Below are 11,797 nucleotides of genomic sequence, written 5' to 3'. Positions count from 1 at the left end.
TTACCTAATAAAAATATTTGGTTCGGCTGATGTATGTAGCGTTAAGTGACGCTACGATCGTATTAAAGAAATTCTCGCAATGAATCTTCACTCTATACGAGTGAATTAGTCAATTAGCGAAATTACGGAATGTAAAATGTGTGAGAAAACATCACATACCTGGCACCCGATGTATATACATCACGCCATGGACCAATCCCGCTGCACATCGATAGAAAGTAATCCAAATATGCGAAGGTAATCCAAATATGCGAAGGTAATCCAAATATGCGAAGGTAATCCAAATATGCGAAGGTAATCCAATGGGCAGGCATATATATCCTATATTTGCACATCTCACACACTTCAAAAACGATCTGTAAACACTACGAGCCGAACGCGTTAACCCGATTTCACATACCGATGAAACACTTCGCGAGACATTCCCGCCATTTCTTCGCGCCCATTTCTTACATCCCGAGTCCCGGATCCCCAAGACTGAACTCGATCCGGCCAAATTTCACGCCCGCGATTGACAATAACGACCGACAAAAGTGCGGAGCGATTCCTAGAATCTCCCATGACGATTTGAGAATGATGGAGAATTTGAATCACGATTATTGGGTGTTCTCGACGAACCAATCAACAACAGATTCCGTAACGTACATACATATGCGACTGATGCACTTCGAAGTCGGTGTATACTACGTGTCGAACGCGTTTAACTTGATATTCGTGTAACGACGAAGCACTTTACAAGACACTCCTGATATATTTCTTCGCGCCCGCGATTGTCTTTCACACAATGACGATCGACAAAAGTACGGAGTGATTCGGACGCCGGTTCACTCTTCCATGACGATTTCGGAGTGACCGAGGCGCGGAATTTGAATCACGGTTATTGGATGAGATTCTCGACCAATCAGCAGCCGAGCTGTATTGCGATTCTGAGCCCACGAACACCACTCACAGCACTCACGTACACCATCGCGCTCCGACTATCCGTGACGGTCCGTGAGCCGTTGCGTGCTCGACTACGTTCGACCGACTCGGCCGAACTCGGCCGCAGGCCGAATGTAGACGAGCCGGAGGCCGAAGCGCGCAGCCGCACAATGGCTCACTCCGAGGTCTCCGAGTACTCCGAGAAGGTTTCCGAGCGCAGTCGAGTACGGGGCGCGGAGTGTGGACAACTCGCGGATAGATATGGAATACGACGGTGCGTAAATATGCTCAGACTTGGAATCGCAGCACAGCAGTCGGTCTCTATTGCATATATACTCCGTTACATGAAATAACTTTTGTGCGCATGAATAATCTAAATTGAGAATATATATATTGTTCATATCTATATTATATTATCTATCTTATATTATGTCAAGTGTCGAATAAAGTACTGAATGTACAAAGAGAAATTATGCAAATAATGTTTTAGTATTTTTAACATTTAAGAAAGAATGCAATATTTTAAATATATATGCATACACGCAAATTTTGTATTTATTTTTATATCTGGAAAATATAATCGAATATTCTTATAAAAATTTTTACAAAATTGTTTCACATATTTCTTGAAAATCTTCAAAATATTCATGATAAATATTACCATATATTTTATACTGTCTGAATAAAAGTAAGTCGACTATATAATTGGGTTTTATTATTGAAATTGTTATTTAATACATAAATATATTGAGAAATGCTCAATAAACGTTAGAAATCTTTACGTAATAAAGAATTATTAGAATACCATTATTAAAAATAAAAATATTTTAATATATGCTAAAATCAGTCATTGATACAATAAATTAAACGTGATAATTTATTTAAATTTTTGACATTGGGAATAACAAGGAAAATATCGAAATATGCTAGAAATAAAATTCAAAACTTATTAATTTATAATTATATTTTATTTCGCGCCAATTATCCGAACCACGCAATTTGTTCGCATCTGTGTAAATTCTATAGTAGCTGCTGAATTATCATTTCTTAATGAATGCACTCGTTAAAACACATTTATCTTTATACTATTATACATGATCAATGTTAATATATATAGTCTATGTAAAAAATATTATATATAAATACCGTTTAAATAGTTGGATAACAGTAACAATAAATTTACTTTATAATATAAATTATAATAGTCTATATACTACGTATAATCGTCATATTATCGTTATACTTTAGAAATTACATGTCATAATATGTTACATCCCTTACGTACCTATTGTGTTAGCACTACATTATGTAATGCTGTGCAGATACATAGGGCAATCGAATGTCTTCACAAAACAATATTTCAAGAGCAAGACTCAAAAACATAGACGTAATATCTCTATTACAATCTTTCTTCAATTGGCTTGCATTGTAAATCAATGTAATATCCTGCATTTGTGATGCTTATAGTATGCTCATATCAAGCATATTACAAATATTACTTACATAGAAACAAAGCACAGAGGGACGTAGTAATATTATTAATACGAGAATTTACAAAAGTGTTGCAATTTATGATTTTTTAATCTTTACTTAGCATATTGACTGAATAAGATCATTAAAACGTGATTCTTTATGTTTGACGTAAAAAAAATCTATATTATATATAATACAGAAAATTCTCTTTTTTATGCTTAATTGAATTAACTGAAATGTACATCGCTATAATTAATTATTGATACATTCACATCACATTAGTAAGTGATATTCAATTTGATGTAAAAATTTCGAATGTCATTTTTATATCTATTATATCAAGAAATATATTAGCGTCTAACCAAATGCATAATAAAAATATTGACTGATAAAAAATTACAGCAAGTTTAATAAAAATTTTTTCTTTAGAATATACCTTTATCCTGATGCAAACATTGTTCATTCATTCAATAGCATAGAGTCTGGAATTCAAGGAATCTTTTTGTTTTTTACGTTGCATTAGCTGTATTTAACCAACAGATAAATAAATAAAATCTTTGTATATTTTTAATAAGGTGGTGGTTGATGTTGATAGGAATGTTGCGGCGGTTGACTCAAGTGCCTCTGTAAATGCGTTACGAGTTGAGGTGTGGGTTGTTGACCACCAGCACCACCTTGTTGCTGCTGCTGTTGCTGTTGAGCGGCTTGTTGTTGCTGTTGCTGTGCTTGTTGTTGCTGCTGCTGCATAGCCAACATTTGTTGTCTCATACGCTGCTGATTTATCGCTTGTTGCTGTATAAAAACAAAAACAATTAAGAACAATGTTTCATGAATTCTTGACGAATATATCACGCTTAAAAAAAATATCTTAATTAATACATTTTATTAAGGATCTACCTGTTGAAACTGTTGATTTTGTTGTAAGCTGACATTGGCTGTGGCTACCCCTGTTACCCCTACTGCACCTGGTTTTCCAGTGGATTGTCGGTACGGAGGAGCTGGTTGATTTTGAACACCTCCACCCATTGGTCCCATTGCGTTCATTGTTACATTTGGCGCCTAAATTAATAATAATTTCTTTTAGTATTTGTTAAATCTTATATGATATAGTTTTTACCCTACTTTATTATATTCTAACAATATTGTTATGGTATTAAAATTAAACAAACCTGTAAATATGGCGGTCTTGTAGCACCAGGCTGCATTCTTTGTTGCGGCATATATTCCTGTCCTCTTTGTGGACCCATCATTTGCTGCTGATTAGAAAACATCATATTTTGTTGTTGATTTAAGATGCCTTGCTGCTGTTGTTGCTGCTGTTGAAGCAACTGCTGTTGCTGCTGCTGCTGCGTTTGCTGCGGCGTTTGTTGCTGTTGCTGTTGTTGCTGTTGCTGCTGCATCATTTGTTGTCCACCATATCCTGCATAATTTTGATTCATACCTGTGGAAAACAATTAATTAAAATAACGCTCGAATAGAACTGTACACATATTAATTAATCCAATAAAAAAAACATTAGAATTTAACAGATGATAATCATTAATATTATATTCATATTTCTTTTAATTTGTACCTTGTTGAATTCCAGCGTATATTCCTTGCTGCTGCTGTTGCTGCTGCTGTTGCTGTTGCTGTGCCGCAAACATGCCTTGCTGTGGATTTATGCCAGGTGCTCCGTGCTGCGCTCTCAATTGTTGTCTAATAAATTGTTGTCTCTGCATTCCTTGGAACGCACCTGGTCCGGCTACCGGCGTAGCGTTTGGTGGTTGTTGTTGTGAACCCATGAACTGATTGGATGGTAATCGTAAACGTAACATATTCGACAGAGCTTGTTTAGATTGATTATTCATCCCCGGTCTCTCGTAGCGCGGTCCACCGACCGGTGTAGGTGGTAACTGTTGACCGTATGCGTACTGCTGTGCAGGTGTGTGAGTTTGCTGATTGCTATACCATTGCTGCTGAGGTTGTGGCGGCTGCCCAGCGAACATTCCGGGCTGTTGCGCAACAGGAGCTTGTTGATTACCGAATGCCATTTGTTGTAACTGAGTTGGTGGCTGCTGTAGAAAAAAAAGAAATGTAATAACAATTGCTCTTTGTTTTGTAATATATTATTGTAGTTAAACTCACTTGCATCTGCTGCGATATAGGCGTTGTAGGCGTAGCAGCACCTTTCACTCGTCTATTGTGTCGTTTATTCTTCATGGCTTTTCCTTTACCATTAGTATTCGCATTATTAACTCCGGCGTTACCGACATTACCGCCAACACGACCTGGCGAATCGATGCTCATTGGAGTGTCTGCTTTGCCAGGTTCCGACTCCTTTTTATCCGGTTCCAGATCCTCCGGTGGTAATGGAGGTGAATCCAGATAATGACTAGCTGGTCGAATTTGACTATGAGTGTGATATCGCAACAATTTATGCGCATTCTGATATGTAAGTGGTTTGCGTTCTAATCGGACAGCTCTGAACCAAGCCCAGGAAAGCGGTGCAGGATTTTTGTGACCTTCCAAGATTTCCCATGCTGACACTCTTTGAGAATCACACACTTGCAGTCCCTAATTTTAAATCCAATACATTATACACTTTGTATATGATAACATTGTGTCTTTTGCAATAATAGAAAAAAATACTTTAATATATAAGTAGAAAAAAAAAATTTCTTATATAAAAAAAAGAAACCATCTAAATGTACCTGTTTCTTGTCGATGCTATCAAATCCAGCAATCTTGTTGCCTTTAGTATCAGTCAAACATCCAACAGGTTCGCACGTGATAACTTCCATAGTCAGCTTCGGTAACGGTAGAAGTTGTCTTACAAAGCGAATACTCGAAGAATTTCTATCACCCAATTCTTTTTTCAACTTTTTCATTAAATTTTGGTAGTGCTTTTTATTTTCGTCTTTCTCGGACTGTGAGTCTGACACCAAGGTGGAGTGAATTAGAGTCGCTAGCATATCTATAACGGTCGTAAATAATTCCGCATTATTATTTAAGTCTATAACACCATAGCTGACCAATTGAACTAGTAGAATCGCCCAGTCCGTTGTAGCGGTCGTATTCCTTTGTATTGTGTCAAACACACCTCCAACGAGACTAAACCTTAACTGTAACGCGTCTTGTAATACTTCTCTAGTTTTAGGATCCTCAGAACCAATGTGTTTTTCTTCTTTGCTAGTATTCAAAAATTGTGAAAGCTGCGAATGTAGAGATGTCAACAAGCCTTCTCTTTGATCATCCTGACCCTTCAGACATGTTAATACAAGTGACAGAAATGGTTGATGATTAAACAATGAAGGTGACTTGGATCTACCTCTCTCGCGACCTGCTGTTTTCGACCAATTACCAGACTCTAATACCTGCCCTGCCACTTTTAAAACTCTGCCTTGTACCGCACTTGGCAACTTGGAAACTAATGGAGCAACTAACCATATAGAACCCGATCTTTTATCAGGTTTATTACTTAAGGTATTGTTTAACTGAAAAACATCGATCGCGGCTTTCGCAACTGTGTCCAACCACTGAGAGAGCTCACTGGAACCTGACGCAAATTGCTTGTACATAAGTTGTAAGTCTAGCCAGGACATTCTTAGACTCCATTGTTCCAAATTTTCTAAAATATTCGTAATATGTGTCTTCTGATCAATAAAAGCTTCGGTCGGCGTTTCGGGATAACAGATCATGTGTAACAATTTTTGAGCTTGTCGTGGCGTTAACATATTATCCAACAGCATGTCCTGATGACAAAGCTCTTCAGGATTTTGTAAGCATCTTTCTAACACCCATTCTTGACTGCAAATCTGACGTAAAACGTGATGAGCAAAATCGGAAAATCCCTTGACATTTTCCGTCGTCATGCCGGCACTACTACTAGAGGAAGACATAGCCAGATCAAGGCCAAGATCATCACCACCTCCTAAGATATCACTAGTTCCCAAAATATGACTGATTGATAGTTCACCAGGCCCACTACTACTCACACCAACTCCAACACCAACACTGGCTGGACCGCCTCCTTTACTGGAGTGGCTCAAAGGTATATCTACTTTCTTTGGAGGTTGTTTAGCGGCTGTAGCATCCCCCACGACCAATATAGCCTTTAGCACCGCGAGTACTGGCCCTACTCTTATATTATTGTGTGCAGCTGCCAACAAGTGTCTATCGCAACTCAATTTTATGCTGTAACCCCTAGAATTTCCACTTGGAAGTGGATGAGGACTCGTGCTGACCGAATACAAAGCAGGCTGTGGACATTCCACGGTTTTGAAGAGTCTCAGTAATAAATGACAAGTTAAACGTGCACCTGCTTCCACTTCGATGTCAATGTCTCCACGACCGTCGTTGCAAGTTTTCACCAAGGATGGTAGTGCTATATGCACAACAAAATCTTCCAAAGAGAAACAATGCCTTGCTGTAAACATAATAATAAGCTATTAATACATTAACAGATATTATAATATAAATTATAATAAATACAAAATAAATCTCACTTACCAATTAAAATCGATGTGAATATAGCTAGAGAATTATGTATACTTAAATCTTGTACATCAACTTGATTTAACACATCAATATAGAAAGCGGAACTATTAGATGAGCAACAAAGTGCCATAAGTACTCCCAACCACTCGGCATTAAGAGCATTGCAACAAGCAGTTAACTCTGCGCAAGTTATAGCAATATCGTTTAACTTATCATTATCCGTTTCGCTGCAAACTGCAACAATTGCATTACAAACGAAACTATAACGATTGGCTGGTGTTTCATTTAACTGTCTCGCCCATTGCGGCTCAATTTTTCCACCTCTTCGCGGACTAGTGAAGACATCCACCATAAATTGCGAATTATAAACATGACTTGAAGGTGTTGGCTGTAACGTGCTGTAGAGAGCGGCTCGAATTTTCGGATATGCATTACTAAACGCTTCCACTCCGTGTGATTTTGTCTTCAAGAGAGAACACGTTGAATATAAGTCATATAAATGCGCTAATACGCATCGTTCGGCAGAGCTGCAGTCGCTCGGATTTGATACATGTTTCACTACTTTGCAAAGTAAATCAAATACCGCTGTCGTCTGCTCAGGTGATACTATAACACAACACATTTTTATATATAATACGTATGTATAAAATTGCTAATCTTTAAATATATGTAAAATCACAATTAATGCTTACATAATAAACAACAATGATATCTTCTTAATACACCAACTACGTATAAACTCAGATTTGTAGTGTAACTTCGAACCAATTGACTATTTCTAGCTGTCAATTGTGCCTCCACTTCCGGTAACTCTTTCAGGATTTGTATACAAACGTCAATTAGGCCATATATATTCAATGCTAGTTCCATTAAATCAAAAAGAAAAGCTACATGCTCGTGAACTGGTAAATATGATGAACCAGCTAATGCAAATGTATTCAACATTTCTATCACTTGCGTAGCACATTGCCATGTTACAACGTGTTGATCGAAATAACTTAGATTTTGAAATTTCATAGTAATAGCTTCAAAATTAAATTCACTTCGAGAATGTTTCTTTACTTTCCCCCCTTCGGCAACATCAATGCTAAACTTCTTTCCAAATAATTTGCATACTTCTTTCGTCATTTTTTTAACAACATGTCTAGCTTCATCTCTCACACGTCCAACACCATAAAGTAATACATGTCGCTGATTACAATCATGCTGACTACATGTCTCATCCTATAAACATATAGCAATATATTAAATAAATTTAGCAATATTAACACTGTAGCAACTTTATACTCTATATCTAATAATTTCAACAATTTTACAAGATAAGTCAAAGATGTCATTAGAAAGGTATAAGTATATTACAGAGTTAAAGCCAATATTCACATAGTCGATTTTTATAATTTATACAGTCTTAAGATTTTATCAAAATCAATTCATCAGTCACAATGTTGTGTTAACATCTTAAAATATTATTTATCTTGAAACAAGAATCTATAAATACTCAGAGCCTAAGAATGCATTTAAATCATTCAATAAAGAAAAATATTTTTTTTTTAATTACTTGTGGTAATGGAAAATGCGTGGTGTACAATAAATGTCTGCTATGACTTGATGGTATTTTTGAATCAAGACTTTCATGACCTCCATGACCAGTCAGTGCATCCTCTTTAGGACTATCCGGCGCATCCATGCTATTTTGTTGATCTTCTTTAATATGTTGCAATATCTTATCTAAATCATCATCAATTTTACTGTCATCATAATCCATAGTACGTCCATGATCTGATACTTCCAATTTAGACGGTTTTAAATCTATACCCGGAAAGAGACTATCTTCATCAATCGGTTCTCTGTTGCTAGGTGTTCCAGGTTTGCTAGCTACAGGGCCTATAATTTAAAAAATAATTTCATATTTAAGCAAATTTATCAGAATTTCGACAACATTTTAATTTGTATAAAAAATAAATTATTTTTATTAGAAATAACATTGTAAATTATTGTCAATACATATTAATATATTTTATTAATATATTAAATAATTATATTAAATATATTTATAATTTGAGATACTTTTTTTAATTTTAAAATGTAAATTCACAATTCAATTAATTATTTTTTATAAATGGTTGAAATAATTAAATAATAATTGTTAGATAGGTAAATATATCTACCTTGTATGAGATCACCTCTTGAAATAAGAGTGCACATATACGCATCGTGTGAGAAAACATCATGCCTAATCAATTCCGAGAATAGGTGAATTAAATTTGTAAATTGAGCCTTAGATTGAGTTGAGGTATTATCAAGTACCGGAGCGTCCATATCTAAGAATTTCATAAGTAATGGTTGAAAGATTGGGAGCACAGGTGGACTTCCATTACTACATGTGCTGTCTTTATCATCGTTATCGTTAGTCTCGCCAGTGGCTTCACTTTGTCTCTTTTCAAGGAGCTTAGCAACCGCCATCGCCCTATGTTCCCCCCAACGTTCAGCACTCACAGCCCATTCGCACAGAATTTCAACTACTGCTGAATCCTGTTGTGGATTATATTCTGTTTTTGTGTCACGTTCATTAGAAGTGTCTTTTGGAGGTGGTGTAAAGATTTTTGCATATAGAGTGTCGAGTGAATTAGAGACGTCCATTTTATCAAAACTATGCCGATCAAGGGCGTCTAATGCAGCTAGCACTTTGGTAGTCGTCGTTCCTGCGCTGCTTTGCTGCCACTTATCGCACGACCATCTACCTTCCGCTGCCTGGGATCGAGCCCTTATATTTTCTTGAGCAACCCTCAGTTGTTTCATTGTAGGATTGCCAGAACTTGCAGGTGGGCATGGCAAAGTTGCAGGAGGACACAGTAAATAGTCTAAAGGTGATCCATTCAAAACTGATGGTGCCTTTCCCTCACCAACGCTATTCCAGACCAATGCTGTCGGGCACTCTAATGTTATGACCTAAATTTCAAGAAACTTTTTAATCACATAGACTATTAATTTAATAAATTCTTTATCACAAGCAATATAAATTATCAGTTATTCAACATAATAAAACCATTTTTTACCTGTATTATAGTAGATAAACTGTAAATTACGTCTCTGTGGTGTGCACAAGTCAAATAATCATTGAAAGCAACTGTTAAAAGATTTGGCCCTTGGGCAGCAACAGTAGTGTCCTTGCTACCGTTAACTTCGTTCTTAGTAATGGACGGACTCTGTGGATTGTTACTTTCAACATTATTACACATATGTGCCAATTTACGACAGCATAAATATGCTAATCGTCTGGCTAGCAATTCGGATTGTATAAACTCCTCCAGATATTGCAGAGCTAATGGCAATAGAAGCTTCAATATGCCATCTTCCGAGGGAGAGGATCTGATCTTATCCAGTAATTCTAGAATCCACTGTAGCAATTCTTGTCTATCCAGCAAACCTTCTTCAAACATATATTTAGCCAATTGTACACAATAATGCCATTGTTTAAGTGCTAATTTATGCTCCTCGTTCATTGTACAGGTCGTCGTAGATTGACTGCTTGATGTAGGTGTAGGTGATTGATTATTGGCAGAACCATTGCTTACGTTATTGCTTGCACTATTATTATTACTATTATTATTATTAACATTGTTATTGTTACTGGTACTGTTACTGTTATTGTTATTATTACTGTTGCTGTTACTGTTGTTGTTACTGTTGCTGCTGTTGTTTGTCCCAGTAGTCCCATTGCTATTACAGGAGCTGTTTGTTGCACTATTATTGTTACTAGTACTAGTTACCTGATTACCCATATGATAATACTCTTGTAGTTTGGATAACTGATCTTTCAAAAATTTTATAAGAGTGCCCGTCCATTCTGTCAAATCAAAAACAATCATATTTTAATATTCAGTATAATATTCTTCAAAATAATAAAAACTTATATTTTAATTATAATAAAAAGAAATATAATTAAATTTTTTTTCAACTTTATTAGAATCCACAACAGCAATCTAACACAAAGTCAATTTACCTGTAGTTGGATCAGGCAGTTGACGCTTCTTTATTTTGGCTTCCGAAACTGCAACTGTGTAAGCAGAACTAAGCTTGATAAACCAAGCTGCCCTCAACATTGGCACTTGGTACTCGCAGAGCATCATGAAAATCTCTTCTTTCTTGTTAAAGTTTGGCGCCTTCTTCGCAAGCGCGACCAACGGCTTGCTGCCCGAAAGATCCTTGAACCACGCTTCAATGCCATTCTTCGTCCTGGCTGTTACTGGCCAGAAGTTGTCTTTGGGATTAATCTGCTGTCTCTTCCTGCCGGTGTCGGGCATCGTCGCGAGCTCCTCCTTCTTGGCGAGAATCGCGTTGAAATACGCGCCGACCTTGGCGGCGGTAACATTGTAGTTTCTACCTGTTCCCGACTCATCTGCCAGCTGAGTCGTGGTAGCCATGAAGCCATGCTTCACGTTTGTTAGCGAGAGCTCGTCCTCCTTTTGCTTCAGCTCCTGTGGGTAGACGTCTGGGGGGCCCAGTCTTGGCCTTTTCAGCGGCCTTTTCTCGTACAGTATTCCCATCATCGTACAATTAAACGCGAGGGAGTACCGCCGTTAAGGAATGCCAATCATGTACATCGCCGGGCCGACGACGCGCGAACGAGACTTGTCCGTCTTGTCTAATAATCACCACGAGTGCGCGCGACGTCCGTTCATCGACGTCGCAGACTTTATTTACATTTGCGCGTATCGGAATTATAATAAGATTAGCACTGAGCCGCAACGACGACGCCGCTGTCAATGTCACCGCACTACCGCGGTAGGGTGCATCGTCGAGGTATACGTATGCATTATCGAAGACTCGAAAGGCTCAGCACAAATAATCTACATAATTGCACCGTTCATTTCCGCGTTTTCTCTTTTTCAGAATATCCACGAATGCGCACAAAAAGCGTGGC

At 37.3% G+C, this 11,797-nt stretch overlaps 1 protein-coding gene across 2 annotated transcripts; it reads right to left on the bottom strand.

The window, feature by feature from the left end:
• Positions 1 to 1,870: 1,870 nt before the first annotated feature.
• On the bottom strand, positions 1,871 to 11,423 carry LOC105835464 (mediator of RNA polymerase II transcription subunit 12). Of its 2 annotated transcripts, none has more exons than XM_012678768.3 (12): positions 10,877 to 11,423; positions 9,930 to 10,720; positions 9,042 to 9,822; positions 8,432 to 8,757; positions 7,566 to 8,097; positions 6,886 to 7,479; positions 5,088 to 6,802; positions 4,522 to 4,950; positions 3,968 to 4,451; positions 3,564 to 3,835; positions 3,292 to 3,453; positions 1,871 to 3,186 (listed from the first exon to the last, which is right to left on the bottom strand). In XM_012678768.3, exons 1-12 carry the CDS (start codon positions 11,421 to 11,423, stop codon positions 2,962 to 2,964), a joined length of 6,858 nt encoding a protein of 2,285 aa, XP_012534222.2. In that variant the 3' UTR covers positions 1,871 to 2,961. The 2 variants fall into 2 exon arrangements, with proteins under 2 accessions (XP_012534222.2, XP_012534229.2); XM_012678775.3 differs by having other exon boundaries at positions 2,962 to 3,186; positions 3,968 to 4,448.
• Between the last annotated feature and the right edge of the window lie 374 nt (positions 11,424 to 11,797).

The sequence above is a fragment of the Monomorium pharaonis genome, chromosome 3 (assembly GCF_013373865.1).
Source record: "Monomorium pharaonis isolate MP-MQ-018 chromosome 3, ASM1337386v2, whole genome shotgun sequence".
Taxonomy (NCBI): domain Eukaryota; kingdom Metazoa; phylum Arthropoda; class Insecta; order Hymenoptera; family Formicidae; genus Monomorium; species Monomorium pharaonis.
This window is presented reverse-complemented; position numbering and strand designations above follow the sequence as displayed.

Coding starts and splice junctions, on each gene's coding strand:
- LOC105835464 (XM_012678768.3), bottom strand. CDS start 11,423: ATGATGGGAATACTGTACGAGAAAAGGCCGCTGAAAAGGCCAAGACTG. Junction 3,836..3,967: donor ATACGCTGGAATTCAACAAG/GTACAAATTAAA, acceptor TGTTTTCCACAG/GTATGAATCAAAATTATGCA. Junction 3,187..3,291: donor AAAATCAACAGTTTCAACAG/GTAGATCCTTAA, acceptor GTTTTTATACAG/CAACAAGCGATAAATCAGCA.